The sequence below is a fragment of the Chinchilla lanigera genome, unplaced genomic scaffold, assembly GCF_000276665.1.
Source record: "Chinchilla lanigera isolate Chin_1 unplaced genomic scaffold, ChiLan1.0 scaffold00107, whole genome shotgun sequence".
NCBI lineage: Eukaryota > Metazoa > Chordata > Mammalia > Rodentia > Chinchillidae > Chinchilla > Chinchilla lanigera.
The window spans coordinates 3,185,410-3,211,613 of NW_004955508.1; the positions used below are offsets into that span (position 1 = coordinate 3,185,410).

The 26,204-nt window shown below is 35.5% G+C and overlaps 1 protein-coding gene across 1 annotated transcript in view; it reads right to left on the bottom strand.

The window, feature by feature from the left end:
• The window catches only part of Trpc1 (transient receptor potential cation channel, subfamily C, member 1), a gene marked incomplete at its 5' end in the record, with an annotated part of 67,746 nt that extends 41,542 nt beyond the window's left edge, over window positions 1-26,204 (bottom strand). Inside the window, 4 exon segments of the mRNA XM_005407739.2 lie at window positions 5,952-6,154; window positions 10,562-10,663; window positions 17,142-17,296; window positions 25,887-26,204. Coding sequence (XP_005407796.1) covers window positions 5,952-6,154; window positions 10,562-10,663; window positions 17,142-17,296; window positions 25,887-26,109 — 683 coding nt within the window.

A 26,204-nucleotide genomic window follows, 5' to 3' on the forward strand; every position in this document is an offset into this window, starting at 1 on the left:
ATACCACAACAAATGGAGGAGCATTTGTACTTGTTTTTCCCTATACATACATACCTACGATAAAATTTAATTTATATATTTGGCATAGTAAGAAAATAACACAAAATAGAAAAATATACCTATACACTATAATGAAAGTTATTTAAAACTTATGAATTACTTCTGGAATTTTCCATTTAATGTTTTCAGATGGTGGTTGACTGCAAGTAACTGAACTCATGGAAAGCAAAACAATGAATAAAGATAGACTTCTTATTTAGAAAAGACATATCTGACAAAAGACATATAAAATATACATAGAACTCTCAAAATTCAACATTAAGAATATAAATGACTCAATTTAATAATAGGTAAGAGGAAGTCTGGCATAGTGGTACAAGCCTGTAATCCCAGCTACTCAGGAGATTGAGGTAGGAGGGTCATAACTTCAAGACTAGCCTGAGTAACTCAGCAAAACTGTCAAAAAACAAAATTTTTAAAAAGGTCTGGGGATCTAACTCAATAGTGTAGCACCTGCCAAGCATATGCAAAGCACTACATCTGATTCCCAGTATTTCTTTTCCCCTACTACACACATACACAGTCAGATCTAAACAGACACCTCCACAAAGACATACAGCTAGAAAATGAACATGTGAAAAGACGTCCAACATCCTAAGAAAACTGAAAATTAAAATAAGATACAAATACACACCAATTAGAATGGTTAAAACCTAAAATACTACAATAGCAAATGCTTCTTGAGAATGTACAGCAGCAGGAACTCTCATCCATCACTAAGATTGCAAAATACTGCAACAACTGCAGAAGAGTTTGGCAGTTTCTTAGAAAAGTAAACAGATTCAACTGTATGACCCAATAATAACCTGATATCTACCTAAAAGAGGTAAAAACATGTCCACACAAAAACCTGAAGATGAATGCAAGCAGTAGTTCCATTCATAAGTGCTAACATTTAAAAGCAATGACGATGTCCTTCAATAGGTAAGGGGATAACCTGTAGTACATCCAAACAATAAGAAATCATTTAGCACTAAGAAATGTGCTACTAAGCCATGAAAAGACATGAAGGAACCTTAAATGCATATTATTAAGTGAAAAAAGCTGATCTGCAAAGCCGGCATATTGCTTGATTTCAATTATATGACATTATGGAAAAGGTATAAAGTTAAAAAAAAAGCATCAGTGGTTGGCAGGGACTTGGAAGGATAGAAGATTGAAACAGATGTAACACAGGGGACTTTTGGAGTAGTGAAATTACCCTCTATGATATTGTAATGGTGGAGGCATGTGCTTACACATTTGCCAGAACCAAGAGAAGGTACAGCATTAAGAGTAAACCCTAATACGAAGACTCTTGAGTGACCATGACAAACCAATGCAGGCTTATCTGTTGTAACAAATGTATCACACCAGTAAGGGACACCAGTGGTGGGAAATACCTGAAGGGGGTGGGATGCAATAAGGGAATTCTGCACCTCCTGTTGAATTGTTTTGTGAAATTTGTTAAAATGGCCCTAAAAAATTAAATCTATAATTTCAAAAAATTACTCATGGGGACAGGGATATAGCTCAGTGGCACAGGCACCTACCTGGCAAGCACAAGGTCCTGAGTTGAATTCCCAGTACCAAAAAAAAAAAAAAATTTACTCATGAGTCAAAGAAAAATCACATGGAAAACAGAAAGTATCATTAACAGACTTATATTAAAAAAGATCTAGAAAAAAATAAGCCAAGTTTCTAATTTAAGAAGCGAGGCAAAGAAGAGTAAATCAAACCCACAGTAAATAGGAAGAAGAAAAGTCCAAGCAAAAGCAGTAATGTAGAAAAAAAAATAGAGGCCATGAATGAATTCATGTTGTTTCTCAGAAAAGATCAATAAAATTGACAAGCCTACAGTTAGAGCAAAGCTGACAGACACTTTCTGTTGTGTGGAGCAGCTGAGCTGGAGATCAACCAACCACATATTCAGGTAGAGCAAGGAGAGCCATGTGAACAAGTTGTTGGGACTAGAGCAAAGCCAGTCTAGTAGGTGTCTGGCCTTGATGTTCCTCCCTGTTAACTACAACACAAACAGCTCTTGAGAACGTTTCATTTTTAGTGTTCTCAAGAAAACATTGAGACTTTGTACTTTTGGCCCCGTTGCACACTTTCCCCCTTTTAACTGTGTAAAAATAAAAATGCAGACCATGCTGGGTTATTGCTGCCTCCCCATCAGAGAGGTCAGGCCCCACCTAGTCCCAGCTTTCCTATTATGTGTCTTGTTTCTTCTTAGTCTCCTTAATCTCTATGGCCCCCTCTCTGAACCCCACTCCCTGTGCAAACTGCAGAATTCTATAAAAGGTCAGATAATCAATAACTTAGGTTTTGAAGACTATACTATCTATATGGCACCTACTCAACTCTTTTTACATCATATAACAGCAACAGACGATCCAAAAATTAATAGGTATAAGGTATGTTCCAAGAAAATTGTTATTTACAGAAGCACTGGCACTGGATTTGGCTGAAATATCACAGTTTGATAGACATTGAGCAAGATGAATAACTTAATAAAAGAAGAGAGGAAACTTGAATGGAATCTGTATGGGCAGAAACTGGGAGAGGGAATCTCTAATATGTAATGGAGTCATTGCTAAGACTCTGGCTTCCAGTCTAACATTACAGTTAACAGTCACATTTCTGACCACTTGGAATATTAGCCACAGGGACCAGAGGGAGAAAGACAAACTGCTAATAGCCACTGGCTCTAGAAAGAAGGGAATTTGGATTGATCAGGAGATTTCTGTTCAATGTTAAAGAATTTTTACAATAATTTAAGAATTTATTCATATATTCTTGTGTAACTGAATACTTAAAAAAAAAATACTGGAAGCAAAGTTCCTATATATATGACATGTGTGAAGATTACTTTGTCTTCGAAAATATTTAAATTACTGTGTAATCCAATTATGAGTATATGATCCAACATGCACATATAATCAATTTAAGGTTTTATAAGAACAAACAATATGTTCCACTAGAGAGACTAGAAATAGGAAAGTATCATTTCATGATACCTACATCTTACAGAATTCATCCATTGTTTTTAGTGGAGTTCAAATCACCTTTTTTGGAGGTCCACACCATTCAGTTATTCCAATACTACCTCATCATCATCACTGGCCGTTTCTCAATCTCCATGTTTCTCCAAGGACTGCAGCATCAAGTAGTCTTTCTTTCAATCCACTTTCTTGCTATTATGCCAGAAAAGTCCGTATTTCTAAGACCACTCTAGCCTCAGAGCTCACCATGTCAGCATCCTGCCTTCTACTTGGCAGAGACCTAGTCAAGTTTTACAAATTCACTTGTCTTCAGGGTGAAATGAGTAATAACATGAATAAAGCTAAGTATACACTGTGCGCTCAAAAAATTATTTAAAAAAAAACACTGAAGTTGAACAAAGCTCATTGTCAATTAAATTAACTAGCTATTCATTACTTTGCTATCCTAATTCCAATGTTTATCATGTTTATAAAGTTTGCCTCCCTTTATTAGATAATACAGATTTTATATCTTCTTTTAAAGTTATTTGCAAATTCAAAATACTTCAAATATAGAGATTAAAACTAAAACATAGCAATTATATTACTGAAAATGTTCTCTAAACTCAAATGGTCTACTATCTTTCCCTACTACATCTGGAAATATTGTCCGTAGATATTATTATCACCTGGAGCTACATCATCTCTGAAATTTGAAAACAATATTTTATATAAATACAGATTGTTGGGCCGGGAATATAGCTCAGCAGCACAGCACCTTGCTTTGCAAGCACAAGGTCCTGAGTTCAATCCCCAGTACCAAAAAAAAAGTAAATACAGATTGTCTTACTTTCTGTTAGTACATTGGCTTCACCGTTACAGAAATCACCCCCTCTCCCTTTTTGCTCATTTTATTAGCCTTCTTTATTTCTACTTAGTAATTTCTGGAAATTACTTTAGTCAGGGCCCTTTGCCATTTGTTAAAATTGTTTTCTCAAGAATCAATAATAAACTCCTTCAAATTCTTCTGCTAATATTCCTAATCATTTGCAGGTCCCAAATAAACCACAATTACATGCTGTACTTTTTGCCTATAATACTTCACCTTTTAATTCTTATTCACTCTTAAAGATCTATCTCAAGCCACAATTTCTTTAAAACCTTGCAGGACATGCTGTTTTCCAGCCTCAATCTCTCACCCCCAGCTGCTTCAACTACATACATATTTAAGAAGCATATAATTTGGAAAAATGTTTACATTTAATGGAATGATTTTACAACTGAAAGAAGCCTTAAGATAATTTTCCTTGTCATTTTAAAACTAAAAAGTAAAGTGATATAGCCATAACCATCAATCAGATCTTACCAAAGAGAACATAACTCTGTTTGAAAAATAAACCTGAAAATATAGACCATTTCTAATTAAACTTCCTCAAATAAACATTAAGTTGGTCCCTAGAAAGCTTTCCCAATTTATGGATTTGTGACTGACAATACATCCAGAGTATGCAAATAAGAAAAAGAAGGAGAGAACGGTTTGAAGGTTTAAATTTTATTTTACATACTATCCAAAAACTCTTAACTTAAAAATTATTTCAACAGGCTGCTTGGGACTTCTATTTTCCAGAGTAGATATTACCCTTGATACTGTATCAACTAATTATATTTAATTACTATTTGCATATATATAAATGGCGTGCTTAATTACTATAATTTATTATTTTTAATTATGTGTGCAGTGGTATCTGCATCAATGTAATTTATTCATTCCATGATTGTAGAAAAGATGACCACATTCATGTGTGTCCATCACCCAATGCAGAGTTCCAAACAAAAATGAAATTTTGCCAGTGTTTCGGTTTGTGAACCAAACTGTTTGCCAACAAAAGCGTTCATAAACTAAGGTACAACTATACATATAGAGGCTAATGTCTTTTTGTTGCTTTATCAGAATACTCAGAATGGATAATTTATTTTTTAAAAAAAGATTTATTTTAGTTCATGGTTCTGGGAAGTCCAAGAGCACAGTGCCTGTGTCTGCTCTGCTTGCAGTAAGGGTTTCCTAGAAGAAAGCAAAAACAGGCACACGCAGAAAAAGGCACACCTGTGCAAGGGGCAGAGAAGGGGAACAGTCTAGTTCATTACCATGAGAACTAATCCAGATTCAAAAGAACTAACAGTCTTCTGAGAAAGACATTTATTCCTACAAAATGCCTCAGGACCCAATTACCTTCCAAAGGCTCCACCTCTCAACAAAAGCACAATGCCAACATGAGAAAAACCTATTTAAACCAAACCAAAGGCATAAGCCCAAAATTAAGATTCTCAAATCTATACCAGAGCCATACACCTTATACATGTTTGTGATTTTATTCAACTTGTACGTTACAAAGTACTTTCTTGATCAATCATCTCCATTGTTCATAACATTTTCAACTAGGGAAACAGGAAGAAACGATAAGCAGGGGGAAACAAAGACTTAAATATTGTCTACGAGAGGACAGAAGACCAAACAGGTCAAATATTTAAACAAAATAATTTGGTGGGCTAGTGGTGCGATGGATAACATGCCTGATGATAGACCAGAATATTGTTTTGATTTCCTTATAAATGACATAGAAAATAGTACCTCTACTCCTTCCACTACTTGGAAGTTTTCTTGGACTCATAAACTGTGCCTCTGCAAAGTGAATAGCATCCCCGTCCATCAGCAATATGAACTTCATTCATTTCCTAATTACTTAGCATTAACAAACATTTCTGAAAAATTCAAAGAGCGAAGGAGCTAGCAATCTGGCTTTCCTAAATCACCTGTTAGCACATTCCTTAAAAGCTGCATAGAAGGAATACCAATTTTAAAAACCCAACATCACTGACATCCACTAACTATATCACAAATCTATTTATCAAAAGTTGTAATTTTCCAACCTGGAATGTCGAAGGCTATCCTTTTTGTTTTTTGCGGAACACAATGTGCATTCACAGCCAACTGCATGAGGTTTGGGTAGAGACACATCCTGTTTTAAGAGCATCGTAAGAATTTCATAGTTATTACGATGAGCAGCTAAAATGACAGGTGCAACATCCATAGTTGTTGAATATTCAGGATTTTGAATTCGTTCCATTAGTTTCTGAAAAATATTTATATCAATGTCCAAAAATTATTATTTCTGATTTCAAAAAATACATTTATCTTAAGGATGAAATAAAAATAAATTAAAATAAATAAAGAAATAAAAAAGAAATGAAAAAATAAGAAGGAAAAAAGCTTCAGAAATGTTTAAGGAATATAAAGAACATTTTATTTGGAATGAATTTTTTTAAACTTCAAAAACTTTAATTAATAAATGCAGTATATCGTAACAGGTAAAATTCAATAGATAACATTCATATAACTAGAGTTCTGTTTCCCTACCAAAGGAGAAGTTAGGATAGATAGAGAAATACCTTAGGAAAAAGTGTTTAGTTTTTACAAGATTAGAGAAGCATGCACGGCAAGGATAAAGACCAACAATTTTAGAAAAAGAATATAATAGAAAGTGGAAATCTTTTTAAAAAAAAAAAAAAAAGGCAGACTACAAATGAATGAGAGAAACTAAAAATTCTACCTGGAAGGTAAACCCTGTCACATTAAAGCAATGAAGCAACTTGAAAAAGGTGTGTAAATAGAAAGTACTCTTTATGTTGTATAATTCTCTACACATTCCCAACCACTGCCTACACTAGTTCCTATTACAAATCCAAAAAGTGCTAATAATCATAACTACTAATAATGAGTCCTGGAACTATTAGGCATTTCACATTTATCATCTCACTTAATCCCCCTGGTAGCCTGCAAAACTGAGCATAATTAATCCCCACAAAGAAACTGAGGCTCAGAGAAGTTAATGTGCCCAAGCCATACAAAAGAGTGGGTCTGTATTACTATTATTATGATTAATCTAGGTTTGTATTTATTATTCAGGAGCCTGAGCTCCTTCCACTACGTGGGCCCACTGGCCTGGTGATGACATGAAATGAGAAAAAATATTAACAGTTAAAGAATCAGGGTTAAACAAAAAAGTGAACTATTTTATGACTATTGCACATTCTTTCTAATGCTTCTCACTTTTTTGCAGAGGTTTCCCTGAGAGCTGTTTGATTCCAGTGTAAGCTCAAGTTCACATTTTGATAATTTTTATTAACATTGTAAAAGTAGTGTACACTCATTATAAAATATCTGAAAAATAGAGAAAAGCAGAAAGAAGGATAAAAATACCCATATTCCTTCTACCAAATAACATTTTACAGTACAGTATATCCTTCTGGTCCTTTCTCTATCAAACACCCTTTTAAGGTCATCTTTTGCACAAACAGGTATATTAAGCACCAGTGGTTAAAAACATGGCTCTTAATATTTCAAAGTTCAAGGACTCTTTTAATAATCTTGTAAAAGTTACAGCCCAGGATCTTCAAAGAGAAAAATTCATGCACAGAATTTTGCATTTAATTTAAGAAAAATCATAGGCTCTGTGTTTATATTTTGCTAATTAAAAAAACACTACAGCAAACATCTTCATGAAAATAGTATTTTGCAAATTAAGGATTATCTCATTCACACAGACCATTAAGAACTGAAATTATAGGTGTACTGCCATGAACAGTTTTGAAGCTCTTGATCCATAATGTCAAAAGCCTCTTAATAATTTATATGACCAATAACATAACATGCATCATTTCATACTAAAGCGGTACTCACTGGGCATGATCACTCTTAATTTATGAGTGAAAATATATTATTACAAAATTTTAATTTACTTTTATTTGGTTACTGCTGTTTTAATATTTGCTGATATACTTAGCTGTTTTTCTCCTTTTATGAAGTCTGTTTATATACTTTCTATTTATTTACTGGAGAATTCAAGCTAATGAATTTATTTAACAATTACAGAGAATCCTAAAGTTAGCTCTTTTTCCTCTTATTGCATTATTGGTCATATAGAAAATTGTATTTAATCCCAAGAGATTAAACTATATGAAAAGCATTAAAGAGATTTAACTATATGAAAAGCATTATATATGCATAAGATTAAATTATTATTTAAATAATTTCATTGCTTATAACATAATCAAATACTACCAAGAAAACATTTGAAAGTCAATTGCACAAAAGATAATTTTGGTAAGCCAAGAATACAGAATTAATTCACTGAAACAGTAAAAGAAAGCATACAGAGTATTTAATATTGCCTTGTAGAAGTAATAATGCTTTTACACGTAACGTTACTGTCACTGGACATATTCAAATAAAGATTGAATAATCTTTATTTCCTAAAGACAAACTAGAAAGTGTTTTTTAATGATTAGGAATACCAATTAGTAGTTCCAACATCTAGCACACTGTATTTCACCCTTCCTGCCAAGAAATAAAATGGGTTATAGATGAGATAGAAGGTATACCAAAATGTGACAGTGACTACAAAGTAAATGGCAGAAAACTGACTAAAATTTAGATACTTCTAGTCCTCTGGATAGGGACTATATGCTTAGCCATTTTCTCTTTATTCTTATTGGTTTCTTATCATTACTTAAGTAGGTGTGGGCCATAGAAGCGCCTGCCTGGCAAGCTCAAGGTCCTGAGTTTGATTCCCAGTACACACACAAAAAAAGGTTGGGATAACTCAGAGTAGGTAGTACTATCCTCTACAGAAAGTCACATTTTTGTTTTTGTTTTGTGATGCTGTGGATAGAACCAGGGCCTTGTACATGTTAGGCAAGCGTTCTACCACTGGGCTGCACTACTAGCCCAGCAAGTGACAAGTTTTTTTATAATCTAAACGAGTAAAGTTTTTCAGTTAACATATGATAAAAGTATGAACTCAGCAGAATTTCTCATAGTTATCAGATCATGGCAGAAGACTGCCACCAATTTATAATTGTTTTAAAAAGTAGTATTTTTCTTCTGTTTACACTCCCAACAGTTAAACTGCTTGTTTCACTATACTTTCCCCAATAATAAGTTTTATAATATTTAAAATTTGGTGAACAAGTATCTCACTTTTTCAGTATTTATTTATTAGTGACTATCTTCCTAATTATAAAAGCAATAAAGACAAATTTAAAAACCAGGGGGAAAGTCCTCAGTTTGGTCAATCAATAAGAGATGACCACTGCAAGGTAATGTTTTGTTGTACTTATATACAATCTCTTTTATATGCATATTTTTAACCTTAGGTCAAATTTTATGTATAATTCACTATCCTCATTTTCTCTCACTTTTTTTCCATATTCCTAAAAACTGTTTCTAAGATATCATTTTAATGACTACAAAATATTATGTTGTACTCATAAATAATTATTCATATTTTTTATCTTCCCTTTTAGGGAGTTTATCATCACCCCAGCTATTTGTAGATATTTACATTGCATCAGATGGGCTACTTGGCGAGGGCACTACTTGGAATCGAACTCAGGACCTTGCATTTGCCAGGCAGGCACTTGTGCCACTGAGCTATCTATCTCCCTGGCTCCCAGATGGGTTAATTTTTTTCCCACTGCTACAAGTAAGACTGTAATAAACAGTTCTGCCTACCTTTTTAAAAAGCCATTTCCTTCACAGATTTCAAGACAAGAAAGAACAAAGAAATATGAACAACTTTCTAGTTAATGGTACACCTTGCCCCACCAGTAGTACATGTATAAGCCTATACTACTCCTTTGTGATCAAGGATTACTGTTTTTTAAAAAACTATCTGTTAAACTGGGCATGGTAGCACATATCTATAGTCCCAGTTACTCAGTAGGCTGAGGAAGGGAACTGCTTGAGCTCACAAATTCAAGACCAGTCTTGGCAACATACTGAGACCCCATTTCAAAAGAAAAAAATTTTGCTAATTTGATATGCAAAAATTAGTATTTCATACTTGATCATTAGTAGGTTTAGTACGTTATTTGTATTTTCTCAGATTTTCTCATGTCTTTTTCTAATGTTTTCAGTGTTTCCCATCTGTTTATCTAGTAGTAAAATTATTAATTTGAGATATTTGCTGCAAATACCTTTTGCCAGTTATCCATCACTTTTTAAATTTTGTCTGTTCGAATTCAAGAAATTTAATTTCTGTATTAGTCACACTGTGCCTCTGCGATTTTTGCCTCCTGCCTTTTATGCTTTAAAAATTCCTTCCTCTCCCAAACAGTTAAATATTCATCTACATTTTCTTTCAGCGTTACAGTTTCATTATTTACATTTAATTCTTTAATCTATCTGAAAACTAATAATATTTTCAACATTACCTGCAAAATATTCCAAACTAAAAACAGTGGTCCACATTGACAAAATTATAGAAATATCAACTACTATTAGGAAAGTTTCCTAAAATCAATACTAATTATTCTACCAAGAGTCTACTTACTTTAAAGTTATACTTTACAAAGTGAAAAAAAAAAATCTATCTTAAAAATAAACAAATACATCAATTTGGGGGAAGAAAAAATGGCAATGGGGTAGGAGAGCTACTTTGGTTTAAGACCCAAATTAGTAAATACTTAAGAGTACTAACTACTATGGTTGGTCTTGATGATCGTTTTGGTCGATGATTAAGTAGTATATCAACAGCTCCCACTACTTCAGAGTCGATTGCCACCAAAAGTGCATCTGCGGACTTTAAAAAAAAAAAAGTTAAAAATGAAAATGGATGATAAAAAGGAAAACTATTTATTCTTACTAATGCATAGTTACTTAAAATTTTTAACTGTATTATATACAGTAGTATTGAATTTTCAAAACTTCAGGTTTGTACAAGTAGCGCATTTGCTTGCCTTCACAGTACTTCTGTGTACAACATACACATTTCTGTCCTGACTGCAGCGCGTGGGCTGGCAACATAATGAATGCCTGATAGGAGGGATTACTAATTGAATAATTTCCTACTGAATACAGTACAGTATTGAAAGCTGAGTTTTCTTTTCAAGACCTTTATTCTTGAACAGTGGACCCAAAAAAATCTCAAATTTCCAAATCTAGAAAAGCAATTGCTGGGAACTATTACTACAGGTAAAGGATTATGCTCAGACTAATAAAAATGCTCAGCATGAAGGCAATCATGAGAACAAGGAAAAATGTAAAATATAGAGAGTGCCCTCTGTTCTCGTATTTAGAACACGCATAACCAAATGACCTGGTCCTAATTTGACATTAACATTACCAATCTTGTCAAGTATAGAGAACGAAGAATTAAGTTACCAAAGTTCATGGCAGAAAGGAGGAGAAGTAACTGTTTGGTTCTACTCTCAACCTGTATCGAGCTCTTTGTAGAGATCCACTTTTGACAGGAGGAAAAAGTAAGCAGACTCAGAAGAAATGGGGACTCTTCAACTCTCTATAACAAAGCTTAGAGCCCTGCTGGCAACGTTTCTTTGTGTTTTTTGTTGTTTTTTAAGGAACACCATAAAAGCGGAAGGAAAACATGAGAATAATAATTTAACCTAAGAAAACGCCCTGATTACATTCAATTTGTACTTTTTAAATCAATCAACATTCTTGCTCTCAGGAATGAAACTGTATTCGATTTTTTATATTCTTTGTACTTAAAAAAAAATAAAGCTTTTATCCACTTTACCTAGCCATCAAGAAGTGGGTCTAAACACCCTCACTAAATGACTGGACTCATTCAACCATTAGGAATCACCTATATTTTCTAATAGGAAAAATTTTCCATCCAGGTGGGAAATTTAATCCAGTTTCATTCCTTAAAAATTTTAGGATTCAGTGGGTTATAGCCTTGCTTTTAAATTGTAGGATTAGTCTTCTGTTTTGTTAACATTTTCTTTAGTTTCAGCATATTCAGTCAGTTGAAGCAAACAAACAAACCCTGTATCCATCACTACACAATATTTCATTTATAATTTTTAGTTTTGATCTATGAAACTAACTAGAGCAATGACACTGCTCGCAAACAGCAACTTTGACCATTGGAAACATAGCCATGGATCCAGCTCCAATATAAAACAATACAAATACGCAAGAAAAAAAAGAGCCGTCACATTCCCAAAAGCAACAGGCCTACGCACATTGCGTGCTCTCTATAAATGACAAATTTCCGGCTTTCCCAACTAGTCTTTGGATCTTTACTGAATAAGGAAACAGCTAGATAAAAACCAAAAAAGGAGGACAGGGGAAGGAAGACAAAAATTGCTAAAAGTTGACCATTCAAAAAATAAAATATTAGTATACTAAATTTACTATCAATAGATAGCAATCTGAAGACATTTAATGTAAAGACAAACGTGGTAATAGTTTCAGACCATATGAAACAAAGTAAAATGATTACATTCTCAATGATTCCAACTTGTCATGGTAAAGTTAAATTATATTCAGATACACTATTTAGTAAAGATTAAAGACCCACACTAAATCTTTTCATGCTTAAAAGGATAAGCTTCAGCTATAACAATTATACATGTAAAAATGTCATGTAAATAAGGAGTTACCACTGACTTATTCTGTATAGATAATACATTATTTGATAAATAAATGGCAGTTCTGTTGAACAAAAATATTTTAAATTATTTTTAAAATACATACAGGCATGCAAAATATCCTCGCTAGTTTTATTCCCCAATTTCTCAGTAGCTGACCATTCCTTGTTAGAATGTTTTCAATACATTTATTATGTATTTATGAAGTCACTACTTTCCTTCTCACCTCAGAATTCGTCTTTTCAACAATCCCCATGCTCTTTCCTCTTAGGTAAAGGAAAGAAACTAGTTATTTCCCTTCCAATTTTTCACCTTAGTATTCTATGTAAAGCCCCCAGTCTTCAATAGGAGCTTGGTCCTTCATTAACAGAAATACCAGTTTCAGCTCTCACTTTAACTTTAAATCCTTCCTCACTCTTTGCTAATTTAATTCATCCCGTCTTCGTCTTACTACTCCATTTTCCTCTTGCTTTCGCTGTGTCAAACTTCTCAAATCAATGTGCATCATTTTCTCTAATTCTACTGATTCAATACGTTCAAAATCCAACAACCTTTACTATCTACTTATCTTTTAAGACTTTGGTTTTTTGTTTTTGGTGGTTTTTTTTTTTTTTTTTTTTTTTTTTTTTTTGGTACCAGGAATCAAACTCAGGACTTCGTGCTTGCCAGGCAGGCACTCTGAAGCTAAACTATATCCCCGGACAGATTTCTAATAACATATTAAACATTTTTTTTGTCTTTCACACTGCCACATTATCTTAACTGCCCCCAGCATCTTCCATCATTCATTTGGTCTCTTTCAATGACATGCTTTCCTTCTAACGCCCTTTATTAAATGTAGGCACTCTAAGAATGAACTTGCACCAGTCCTTTGCTTTACTCTTGACTTCACCTACCTGCATGACATCAGTGGTCCTCCTCATGCCTATGATTGCCCATTGTATCTCTCTCTCTCCTTATCTACCTCGCTATTCATTTTGCAGCACCATGGTTGAACCCAGGACCTCATGCATAAAAGGCAAGGAGTCTACCATTGAGCTACATTCACACCTCTCTTTATTTTTTGAGATAGGGTCTCAATAAGTTGCCCAGGCTGACCTCAACTTGGATCATCCTGCCTCAGCTTCCTGAGTAGCTGAGATTATAGATTACAGCCATCATGCATGGCTACTGTATCTCTTTTGCCTGACACTCCCTGGAGATGTGACCTTCACCTGTGATTACCCATTGAGAGCTGCCTGATGGCCTCCAAATCAACAGGGCTAAAACCAGAAATCATTTTCCTTTGCTCCAAGCCTGATTTCTCTTTTGGTTTTCTTTCATCCTCCTTCCAGTTACCCATGTTTAAGATTTCCAAATCATGTTAGACTCCTTCTCAATTCTCCCTTCCAAATTTAAAAATTCACTAACACCTGTCACTTCTTCCTTTACAACCTCTCTCTTATCTGCCTTTCCCCCTTTCTTACAGCCACTCTGTGAGTTCAGGCCTCAACGTCTTCCTCTCTGGATCACTACGAACACTGCTCATGTGAGCTATAGTCTTCCCTACTTTTCTACTCTATACTAACTTCAGCTACTAGATTTATCTTTCTAAATAGTTGACACATATCATACCCTTTCTCAAAATTTATTTAATCATATCTCACTGTAATTTTTCAGCCTAGTATTCAAGGCCTTTTTCATCAGCTTTTATTTTTCCTTTTAATTTTCATTATTCTCCAGCCCAAATATTTTGTTCAAGAAGGTTATTAAGTGTAAAAATAAAGAGCAAACTAAAAGACAGATAATAGGAAGAAGGGAGACAGACCGTTCTCAAAGGGGAAGGAGATCCAGAGATGGAGGGAGGGGGAAGGGAGGGAAGGGATAAAGGACGAAAGATAGGAATCAGGATGTATTATGTACCAACTTCCCACAAGGAACATAAATATTATGTACTATACACATACACTAATAAACTAAAATTTTTAAAAGCACAAATACAAAATAAGTCTGCCAATTAAGTATCTCAAGAATATACACTGCATCAGGCATGGTGGTGCATGCCTGTATATCCGGCACTTGGGAGGCTGAGACAGGAAGACTGCTGTGAGTTCATGGACAGCCTGGGCTACATAGTGAGTTCAAGGTCAGCCTGAACTACATAGCAAGACCCTATCTCAATCCCCCCCAAAATACACACACACACACACACACACACACACACACACAGTACCTGTTTTTGTTTATATCCTTTAGGCTGCTGTGAGAATTAAGAGAATATATTTAAACTTGTTGACACAGGCTAGTGTCATAAGTATCAGCAATATTTCAAGGCTGACCTCAACTGACACTATTCCAATGAAACCCTTCCCAATAAATCCAACCCTCAATGACCTTACGCTTCTCTGTATTTCTAAAATATTCATACTGAATAATAAGAGTTTAAGTATAAGACAGGGTTTTCCAGTAGTGGTACTACTGACATTTTGGGCCAGATATATTTTTAAAATTGTGGCAGCCATCCTATACATTACAGGATGTTCAACAGCATACCTAGCCTCTACCCTCTAGATACGAGTAGTAAGCTGCCTCCAAACTGTGAAACTACAAATGTCTCCAGACATTGCCAATGTCCATCATTCGACTGAAAAACACTGATGTAACACAGGATAAAATACAAGAAAGTACTCTGAAACTGTAAAGCAATATACAAGGGTCAAGCATTATTACTACTCAGCACTTATTAAATATACTTTTGTACTATCCAATTGATTTATCATTTATATTCACTTTGATTTTCTAAATCATTTAAAATCCTTTAGCAAAGAACCCATATTTTCCTTATTCATTTCTATAACCTTACACTCAAATAAAGGCCCTGGATATTGACTGGTAGAACAAGACACAGGTAGCCTGGATACGAAACAGTGAATTGGAAAGAGTATGGAATTTGCAGTCAGAAGATGAAATGCTTAGCTCTGCCTTTACTAATTTTAAAACTCTGGGCAATTCATTAAAGTCTATGAGCCTCAGTTTTTTGATCTGTAAAAGAACATCTACACAAGTTGACACTGATGTTCGAATGCAATCAAGAATATGAAAAATATGAATGCTGCAGAATTATATACATATAACCATATATATATATAAACATAGATATTATACCGTAATACATCTTTTATCCAGAATCATCAGGGACTGAATTTCTTTATAAACTTTTTTTCTAAATAACTGAAGCTTATGCCTTTAAGTGTTTAACATTAAAATGTGAACCATGTGGTGGAAATCTACTTTCAGAGTACTACATATTTTTCTTGTAAACTAACAGATACTGAATATAATTTAACTTTTCCTTACTGATTCTAGTCCGCTATTATAAATTGTAATTATCATTCTAATTCATAGCTCTTTCAGAGATTATCAGATAGGAAACGCTGCTGACCTCCTTACTAAATAGTCTCCAAGATACTCTGTCTCACTTTGTTGCGGTGCAACTCTAATGCCCCTTCCACCGCCCTTCTAATTCTCCCTGGATTAAGAAATTAAGTTTGCTAAAATGGAATCTAAAATAAAAAACGAAAAACTGACTTTGAAGGTGGGTTCCTGAAGTAGTTCTGCAATTAAACTTAATTTGGAAACTTCATCACAGCTACCCTGGTTGCTTAGAGGTACACTGCACTTACTTTATGGTTCTAACTTGTGTCCTGGATAGCTGAGCTTGTTGGGTTCACAACTTCTTTTTTTATTCTAAGAATATATATGTGACATGGTACCACACAGTACTATGTACATGTACACAGAAGTAGCTACTTATGTTCAGAAAGCCTGCTGTGAGTGCTTCCTGATATCATTCAAAAAATATGCCCTATCAAGAAAAAAAGAAGTCAGGTGTGGTGGCACATGCCTGTAATCCCAGCGCTCAGGCTTGGGAGGCTGCAGCGAAAGGACTGCTGTGAGTTCGAGGCTAGCCTAGGCTACATAGTGAGTTCAAGGCCAGTCTGAAATACAGTGAGACCCTGTCTCAAAAAAAAAAGCTAGAATTCATTGCTAAGTCCCAACATGAGTTCAACCAAAAAAGGAGAAGAAAACAATATTATTATTACACTTCCTTCAGAATATTTAGACTTAATTCTTTTGAGATGTATATGTATGTCTGCTTTTCTATTTGAATGGCTATAAAGCCAAACACAAAGGTTTATCTTTTCTGGTTAAAATAAAAATCACTCATTTTTAGACATAAGTAAATATTAAATTTCAAATGAAAAGGAAAATTTTATAAATTTAAGAAGAAAATCAAAGTCAAACAAAATTATTTGTGAGTCAGGAGCATTTTGTTTGTATGCCTATAAATCACAGGAAAAAAATTTGTCCCCTTGACACTTGCAGAACACTTGTACTAATTTTAGGTATATAATGTAAATAGTGACAATATAGGTAAAAAAACAAAGTCTTTACCTGTATCAGATGTAGGGAAAGATGATGACAGGAAAAGGTAAATCAAAATATCACACTAAAATGGCTTTTTGGTTTATATTTTAAATTTCTTAGTGGCTCAACAAATAGAAGGTGAAGAAGAGAAAGAGAGGAAGAAAATAAAAAGAAACCAAACCGAAAGGAAAGATGAAAACAGAGCATATCTAACATTTCTTAGAAGCTACTAGATAAAATTTTCTAGCCTTGTACCTGACAACCGTAGTCCAAAAGAAGCTGAAGTATATCCAAGTTTTCGTTTTCAATAGTTATGGTAATGGCATTTCTCCCAAGCACATCTACGCAATTTATGTTCAAGTCACCTGAATTGTTTTCCTCCAAAATCTTTTTAACCATATAATAGTCACCTAAGTAACAATATACAAACATAATTTAATATTCAAGACATATTAAAAATGACTATAAAGAAAAATTTAGCTTGTTGAATTAAAACTAAAAACAGCTATATTTATTTTTGTATATGGAAATGTGCACAGAAAATAGGAACACTTCCTGGAGAAGAGCTTGTATCCTGATAAAATCATACACGCACCGGCAGCAAATATATGTAAAGAGCAGGTAGAAAACTTTTATAATGCGATGTGAAGTAAAAGTTAGTAATCTAAAATTCCTAAGTGGATGATTATAAGGAGAGAAACTTGAAGATATGTGAAACAATTTAATAAAGAATGCCCCTAGATGCAGACTGGCACCTAGAAAAATAAGAACCTTAAAGGAGTAAGTTTCATATCCCAAATATATATATACATTCACTTTTATATCATAATCTTAAAAATGAAATCATAAATAGAGACTATTATAAAGAGTTTCTAAAGGAGAAAGCATACTTTTGAAAAGCAGTGTATATGCTGGTGGGTATGTACAGTGGGAGGGACAGCTGCCTGGAAATCCCCTCCACACCATCCTCCCAACCTGTGCATGCACGTGTGTGTGTGTGTGTGTGTGTGTGTGTGTGTGTATGAGAGAGAGACACACACAACCACAATCTTGTTAATGAGGCTGTTTAAAGTAAATGACCAGGGAACATTTAGATCACAAAATCCTAACGCAGACTAGAATTAATGCTTCATTTGTGAGGAGCAGACAAACTGTCTTCTGCCTGACTGTAGCCCACAGAACAGTTATCCCATGAGGGAAAATCAGAGTAATTATTTTCACCAAGAACCCACTAAATTGGCTGATGAGATGGTGCAGAAAGGCGAATTAATTAAAAGAAAAGAGAAAGAAAGCAAGCTAGTTAGGTGTTTGTTTTGTTTCATTTTACTTTTTAAACATAAGCTGAATAAACCTAAAAGCAACTTGAAATTATAGCTATTCCTTGGAAGGATATGAATAAGAAACAGGGAAAGAAAAATCAGTGAAAACCAGAAGAAAAATAATGATTTCATGATACAGAAAGGGGAAATACTAAAACTGGATTAAAAGAATGAGAAAGGTATTAATTTTTATTAAAGTACAAATTTATTATTTTTAATCTATAACCTTACAGTCTCTACACATTCTGAAAGAAGTTGAATAGTCATTTTCTTGACAATGTATTTACTTAATTCCCTCAAAAAGAAAACCAGTCACAAAAAAGTAATACTTTCGCCATAGCACCACCAATTAATATTTGGACACTAACACTCCACGCAAAAACTTAGCAAACACTTCACAAAATGATACGTGCACAGCAGTGGCCACACAGAACAGTTAAAAATGTATCATGATTACCAGAAATAACATTTAAAACCTTTTCTCAGCCAAATCTATTTCTGCACCTTAGTAATGAGACAATAGTACCCATAAAAACTCAGCTGTATTTCTTTGTTATGGTGTGTCTCAGTGAGGGTTAATTTCTCACTTATCCTGCTTGGGACTCATTCGACTTTCTAAGGACTTCTGTCCTTCATTAATTCAGTAATAATTTCAGCCATTCTCTCTCCAAATATTACTTCATTCCCAAAGTTCGTATTTCCAAGTCATTTAAAACAATGTACTGTATTTTAAAAGACTAAGCTGTCTAAACTTTTAGGATGAGCATATATGTAAAAAGTTAAAAGACAAATTAAATACATAGTAAGAAGCTAGTTATACAGAAAAAGTTACCATTCAAGATGCTGGTGTATGCCAAACAGATATACTTTATACCTTCATTTTATACTGAAATTGCTTTCAAGAATTGCATATATCTTTTGTCTTTGCAAATATAACATATAACACAGGTGTGGTGGTGCATGCCTATCACTCCAGCACTCAGAGGATACCTGTTAGTTGGAGGCCATCCTGGACTACAAAGCAAGTCTGTGTTTTAGAATAGATATGTGCGTGTGTGTATATATATATATATATATATATATATATATATATATATATATATGTAAAGAGGAAATACAACACAATCTGTTTACTTTTTTAGCTACATGGCTTGTAGTTTTTTCAGTGAATTACAAATAAACCTTCAATTCCACAGGGAGTATACCCCTTAGCAAGTCACCTCCGTCCCCTCTGCAACACACTCCCTGTTCCCATGGACACTACCGCCTCTCATCCAAGCCACCACTGTCTCTCCTTGAACAGTGAAACAGACTCTTAATTTCTAAGCCTACTAAATAGATTCTCCGTTTGACCAAACTCTACTCAGTCTCCTCTGGGCTCTCTTCTTCGCTAGCCCTCACTGTGAGCCTACAGACATGAACAAAACGGTTTCCAACAGTACAAGGACGCCTTACAAGATGATCTTCTTACAGTGCCTGCCTGAGAAAACTCTCGGCTACCAAAAGACTTCACTATTTCACATTTTCCAGCCTCTGTGGGAGGGTAGAATCCTAACTTCCATTAAGTGCCAGGTAGCAAACCCTGATTGGTTTAACATAAACCAACTACCCATGTCCTAGATTGTGTAATTTTTCACTTCCCTGACGCTACTGAGTCCCATTTACCCTCTTCTCTACTCCTTCCTGTTCCCTGTACAAGGTCCAGTCCCCTCTGTTCAAACTGAACCTGAACTCAGTTCCCACTGGACTCTTCCCTATCGCAACTTCATATTACTTCATAGTACATCATACTCTAACACAAGGATCAGAAAGTTTGTTCTGAAAACAGCCCAGGTAGTAAGTATACCAAGCTTTTGGGCTGTGACATCTCAGTCACGACAACTACTCAATTTGGCCCCTTTCACCCGAAAGCAGCTACACACAGTTTGCACATAAACAAACATGGGTACATTTCCACAAAATCTTGCTTATCGACACTGAAGCTTTAATTTTATAGAACTTTAACATGTTATGAAATATTATTCTTGTTTTAACCAAACAATTTTAACCATTTGAAATGTAAAAAAAAAAGTCTTGGCCCACAGGCCTCACAAACTGTGGGCCATAATTTGATTATTCTTGTTCTAGGTCCACTCTTCAATCCATTTCCCACCCTGCCTTCAGAGTGACCTTTTTAAATACAAAGTATGTCAACTTTACATGATTTTCTAATGCATTTAAAAGCTAACATTTTTCACTTGGGGCCTCCAACACGCTGTATCACCTGAACCTTGCTACCACTCAGAACTGCCCTGTGCCACTCCCCTTATCACACACTGTCGTTCCAGACCAATGTTTTCCAAACTGCAGGCCACACAACCCATTAGCAGTCATGAAGTCAACCTGCAATTTAAAAAATGAAGTAGTGTATAAAATGCCAGAGTAATCCAATTATTTTGCAAGAAATATTCCACCCTTGATAAACCCTTAAGAAATACAGTGGACAGCCAGGTGTTGTGGTGCACATCTGTAACCCCAGCACTCCAGAGGCTGAGGCAGGAAGACCACTGTGAGTTCAAGGCCAGTCTGGACTACAATGAGACCTTGTCTCAAAAAAAAAATAAATAAATAAATAAACAAACAAACAAAACCAAAAAAAAAAACAAGAAATAAGAAATGTTACAGTATTAAGAAAATGTGATTCCATCTTTCCTCATCAGCATCCCATTTGAATTTCTGGCATATTATGGTGAATTTCACCATTAATAAAATGGGAACATTGATGTTCATCAGTTTTAATTTTACTAATAAAACTTAAAAGTTAGTTATGAAGTGCTGGAGGTTAGAATGTTCCTGTCATGCTTTTTTTTTCTGTCATGCTTAAAACAGATTTCATTAGAAGGAAAAACTTTTGCATCCAAAGAAATTCTATTGGACCTCACACTGATATGGTGCTGGAATTTTTTAGTCCTGATCACTCCTTTTGGCTCTTAAAAGTCACTACTTAGAATCACAACTTCTGAACTCATTACCTATTAAACTACTAATCCTAGATCTTCTCCATTTGATTAAATTTGGTACAGTTAGCCATCAATAAAACACAGTACTAGCAGCAAAAAGAGAAATTATTTTTAGGCTATAACAGTATCTATAAAATCAAATGTTAATCTTTTAACATCCTTCAACCTTGTAAAATACAAGGGATAGGGGTTTGCCTTGGATATCTTTTTTTCTCTTAACTGACCAGATAAAGAGATTCCTCTGTGCTAGGAATAGCCCATCTTCCAAATGACATATACTGTATACCATTTAAATTAAACAGAGCATTTGCTTCTTCCCTCAGACAGATCTATTGTACACAAACATACTGTTCTTACTGTCCTCACTTATAGCACAAGAAAACATCTTCATTACAAAAAAAATGAACTAAAAGATAGGGATGCAGTCCTTCATTTATTGATAAAGCACTTTTCCAATGCCTTAACACAAGAACTATATGTTTCTGATAACATATAAAAGAATAGCAAAATAAAAATTTTAAAAAAACACACACTTATGGGATTGCTACAAAGAAATGCCTGTATTACAGAACTGGGAGACAGCTGTGTTAAGCAGGGCATGGTGGTGCACCCCTGTAATCCAGAGGCAGGAGATGAATCGCTGAGTTCTAGGCCAGCGTGAGCTACATAGTGAGTTCAAGGCCAGCCTGAACTGTACAGCGAAACCCTGTCTTAAAAAAAAACAAAAATTGTGTTATACGTCAATTTTCAATATTCTGGTGACTTACCAGTCTTTCTGTTTTGCTTTTTTGTTACAATAACTATGAACTACTTCCTATGGCAGTATTTCTCAGTACATTCTGAAACTTCGCTGATTTGAAAAGCTTTCCTGTATGATGTATTTAGGTGGTACACCTAATGACAACCTGGAAATGCTTGTAGAGCAAGGCCTACCATACTCTCTCACTTTCTCCTTTCTGAAAAGTATTCTTCCCTCATGGTGCATACCTCTTTCCATCAGGTGCCACATGTCAACATAACACTCAGCAATACCCAACACACTGCATGTTTTCTTCCAACTTGCCCTAACCCTTGCTTTAACCTCTCTCTTCAAAAATCTTTTCTCAAATAGCCAAAACAAAAAATTTCCATCAAACATATTAAGGTAATAAAACAGCAGCTTATCCTTAGCTCAAAAGTACAAAACACTTATGTAGGAGCTCTATCATCAAAAGATCCTTTCTTATAACCACATCACAAAGGTGACGGAGAACAAAATACACTGAGCACAAGCAGGATGGTGAAACTGTGCCTTCCATATTCTTCCTCCGCCCCCATGCTGAAATGTCAAGATGGAACTGCTGATTCAATTACAAATTAAATTTCCCAAAAACATTCTCCATGAAGACTTGGCAGGCACAAAAGCCTTTTATACTGCTTTTTTCCTGCAGAAGAATTACTGATCATCAGCAAATTAAAGGGTTTACGTTCATGAATATATATTAAAAACCAGGCTCAACAGTTACTTTAAATGAGGAAAATTAAAATGGATCGTACTTAGTGTAGGTATTTAAGTAAGCGTTATTTACCCATTCTTCAGTCAGCAAGGGACAGATACCACAGGTTCCTACAGATACAAGGGGCTCACTGGCACATTAACTCTCAGTGAGGGAGGAAACAGTGGAGGTGGTCAGAATTGTTACTATTTAACTATCTACACTTATAGTCAGCTCCTCTTTCAATTAGTCTTGACCTCTGAATTAGAGGTCCATGTCTAAAAATAATTTCATTCAGGGGCTCCAGACTGAACTTTATATCTCTAGAACACAAACTTTCAATTATTTTCCAAAATTTTATACAAATTTATACAAACTTCACACAATTTATACAAAGTGTTATCTTTGAGACGATCCTGGCCCACAGTGAAGACCAGCAATTGCCATTATCAAGTGGCTACTACTTCGATGTGCAATTGCCTAGGTCTACTGACCTCCTTTACATAAAAGCCAGCTATTAAAAACTATAAAAACGTTTTCTACATTTTTGTTTATTCTTTCACCTGTACACACTTTTCCAAGGGCCACCCAGTCACTGATATACAAATGACCATCTCATTTCCACAAGTTTTCCTTTAGGAATTCCTAGATTCCCTATTCTAAACATTTTAGCATTCAGATTAACATTGTTAAATGGTAAGATTGATTTGTGTGGTGCTCTGTAAGTACCATATTTACCTTTTATCTTTATTGAATACATTTAACTCAAAGAATTCAAGATTTATAAAACAACCACACAAAGCAAGTGTAATTTCCAACTAGTAAATCCAAAAGTGGAGATATCTTTTCTGACACAAATGATTTTCATTCAACTATAACCAGATAGATACAACATAGGCACAGACAGACACACACACACACACACACACACACACACACACCCCGATCTGGCTCACAGACATACATTAAATGACACTGTCTATAAAAAGCAGGAACACTCTATTCCACTAGCTGTTTTAATAAAAGTTTGCTGTTTGGTCGGATGAAGATCCCAATATAATGGGAGAAGTTACTGCTACTTCAGGAAATGTTTCACTTTTAGATTTGATTTAGGCAACACTAAAAAATGTTTACCAATATTAGTGCAAACAAACATATAAGCAAAAAATGTACTCCTCTATCTCGAATTGAAATGTATATGAAAAGCATGTGTAATAAATATTCCAAAATTAACCAAAGAACTTGTTTCAATATATCTGAAACACAGAAGATACCGATTTTATCTCTCCTTTTGAAAAACTTCACATGCAGGGATAAAGCATGCATATTCAGGTTCTATCTCACCTCCAAAAGCCAATCTGTCCAAGGATCTTGATGTTATAACATGGGAAACTAATAATATCAAGCTGTTTCAAATGTTACTATGAATAGGGTATAAAACTGTCATCAGTTAAAACTCTTTGAAATGTCACGCAATAATCCTAAATATATACACCATGTAAATACCATGGCTATTTCATTATGACATTTCTGTCCTCAAGTTTAACAAGAATATCAAATTCCTTTTCTATTTGCTTTAAAATATCCACAACACAGGAGCTAGGGTAGCAATGACCACTTATTCTAATATAAGACAATCTTTTCCCTTCCCAACTCAGAAATTTTGACGGAAGAGAACGCAAGGTAATCCAGCAATATTAAATAATATTACATATGGGGCTGGGGATTTAGCTCAGCGGCAAAGCGCCTGCCTGGCAAGCGCAAGGTCGTGAGTTCAGTTCCTGGTACCGGAGAAAAACCAAAAAAAAAAAAAAAAAAAAAAAAAAAAAAAAAAAAAAAAAAAATAAATAAATAAATAAATAATATTACATAGACTGTAATTTTTATGATGTTACGTTTCTTTACATTTCCAAAACTATTCAAAGTTGTATCTATGGTAGACTTTAACAAGTATCTTCGTATTATTTACTACTACTATAGGAGAACATTAAAGTGGCTTAACAGCCGGGGTTTAGCTCAGTGGGGCAGCGCTTGCCTGGCAAGCATGAGGTCTTGAGTTCGAGTTCCGATACCAAAAAAAAAGTGGCTTAACAAGTAAGCACAGGTGAACTTTTTTATATGTTAATGTACTTTTATAAAGCTGTATAAATAAAACCCTACTTCAAAAGCAGTAAGAAAAGTTACTGCCGTTTACTTAAAACACACACATACAGGCAAACATCTTTTGTGGTGCCAATTGCTCTTAGGAGACAGTATACGTTTAGGATGTCTAGGTTTTAATAGGCTTTTCTTAAGTGAGCACGGCCACTGTACGGCAAGCTGCCTAAATTTAGAAACAGGAGACTGTCAGTACTTTTTTTCCTGTAGGAAATAAAGCAGTCTGAGGGCAATCTCTAACTTCCCTAGTCTTTTTTTGATTGTTTTTGTTTTTGTTTTTTTCCGGTACGGGAATCGAACTCACGCTGAGCTACATCCCCAGCCCCTCCAATTTCTTTTATTATATACATCACTTGAAAGCTTGCGTAAGGCCAAGACTTTTAATACAGCCATAAAAATGATGAATTTCTAGATTTACTCTAGAATTTCTAGATTAAAAAAGAAAACACACTAAATCCACCGCATCTATTTTCTCTCTGTAATTATCTTTCACTGTCTTTATCCCCTAAAGAAGGCTCTGGTGCAGTTTCTAATAAAAACCACGAACAAAGATGTTCTTTAAGCTTGGAGTAAGTTTCGGGAACTAAGGAGGAATTTCTCCAGTTCTATTCTTACTTCACGTTTCTCTACCTAGGACAGATACATACAAACACCTAATTCCATTTAACCATCCCTGACCGAGGCACTGGGTAACTAAAGCTAAATAACAGAAGAGACTTTTTAAAACAACAACAAAAGTCAAGTCAGAGCCCATAGAGAGGAGGAATCTTTAGGAAAGGTTACGGAATTTTCGGACCGCAAGGTCCGAGACTAGGCGCTCAGGTCCCAAAAGAAGTGGGGGCCGAAGGGGACCAGATCTTCCGCGGGATCGGAGCTGGGGTGGGCTCCCACGAGCGCACCTCCACGCCTGACCGCCGAAGGGAGGCCAGCGCCGCAGGGCGCGCACCGGGTCCCGGGGCGCGGCGGGGGCGGCGCGGCGGGAGAGTGTGCCCGGGCGGCGCGGGCGGCGCGAGGGGCGTCCCGAGGCGGAGGAAGGGGCCTAACTCTCACCCTTGTCGCACGCCAGCAAGAACAGCTTCTCATTCAGGGAGTTCTCCTCCTTCACCTCCCGCACATCCTTCAGCGCCATCACTTCGTTCGGAGGCGAGGCGGAGGATGGGGAAGAAGGCAGGGAGGAGGAGGAGGCGCCCGAGAGGTCAGTGCTCGGGTACAGGGCCGCCATCATCGCGGCCCAGGAAGGGGGCAGGCCGGGGGACGGGGGCGGCGCGCCCATGGGCCCGGACCGCGACCCCAGCCCCGCCCCAGGGCCGGAGAAGGGGTGCGTCGTTCCCACGGCGGCCTCGGCGCGCGGCCCGTTGGCCCCGAAGG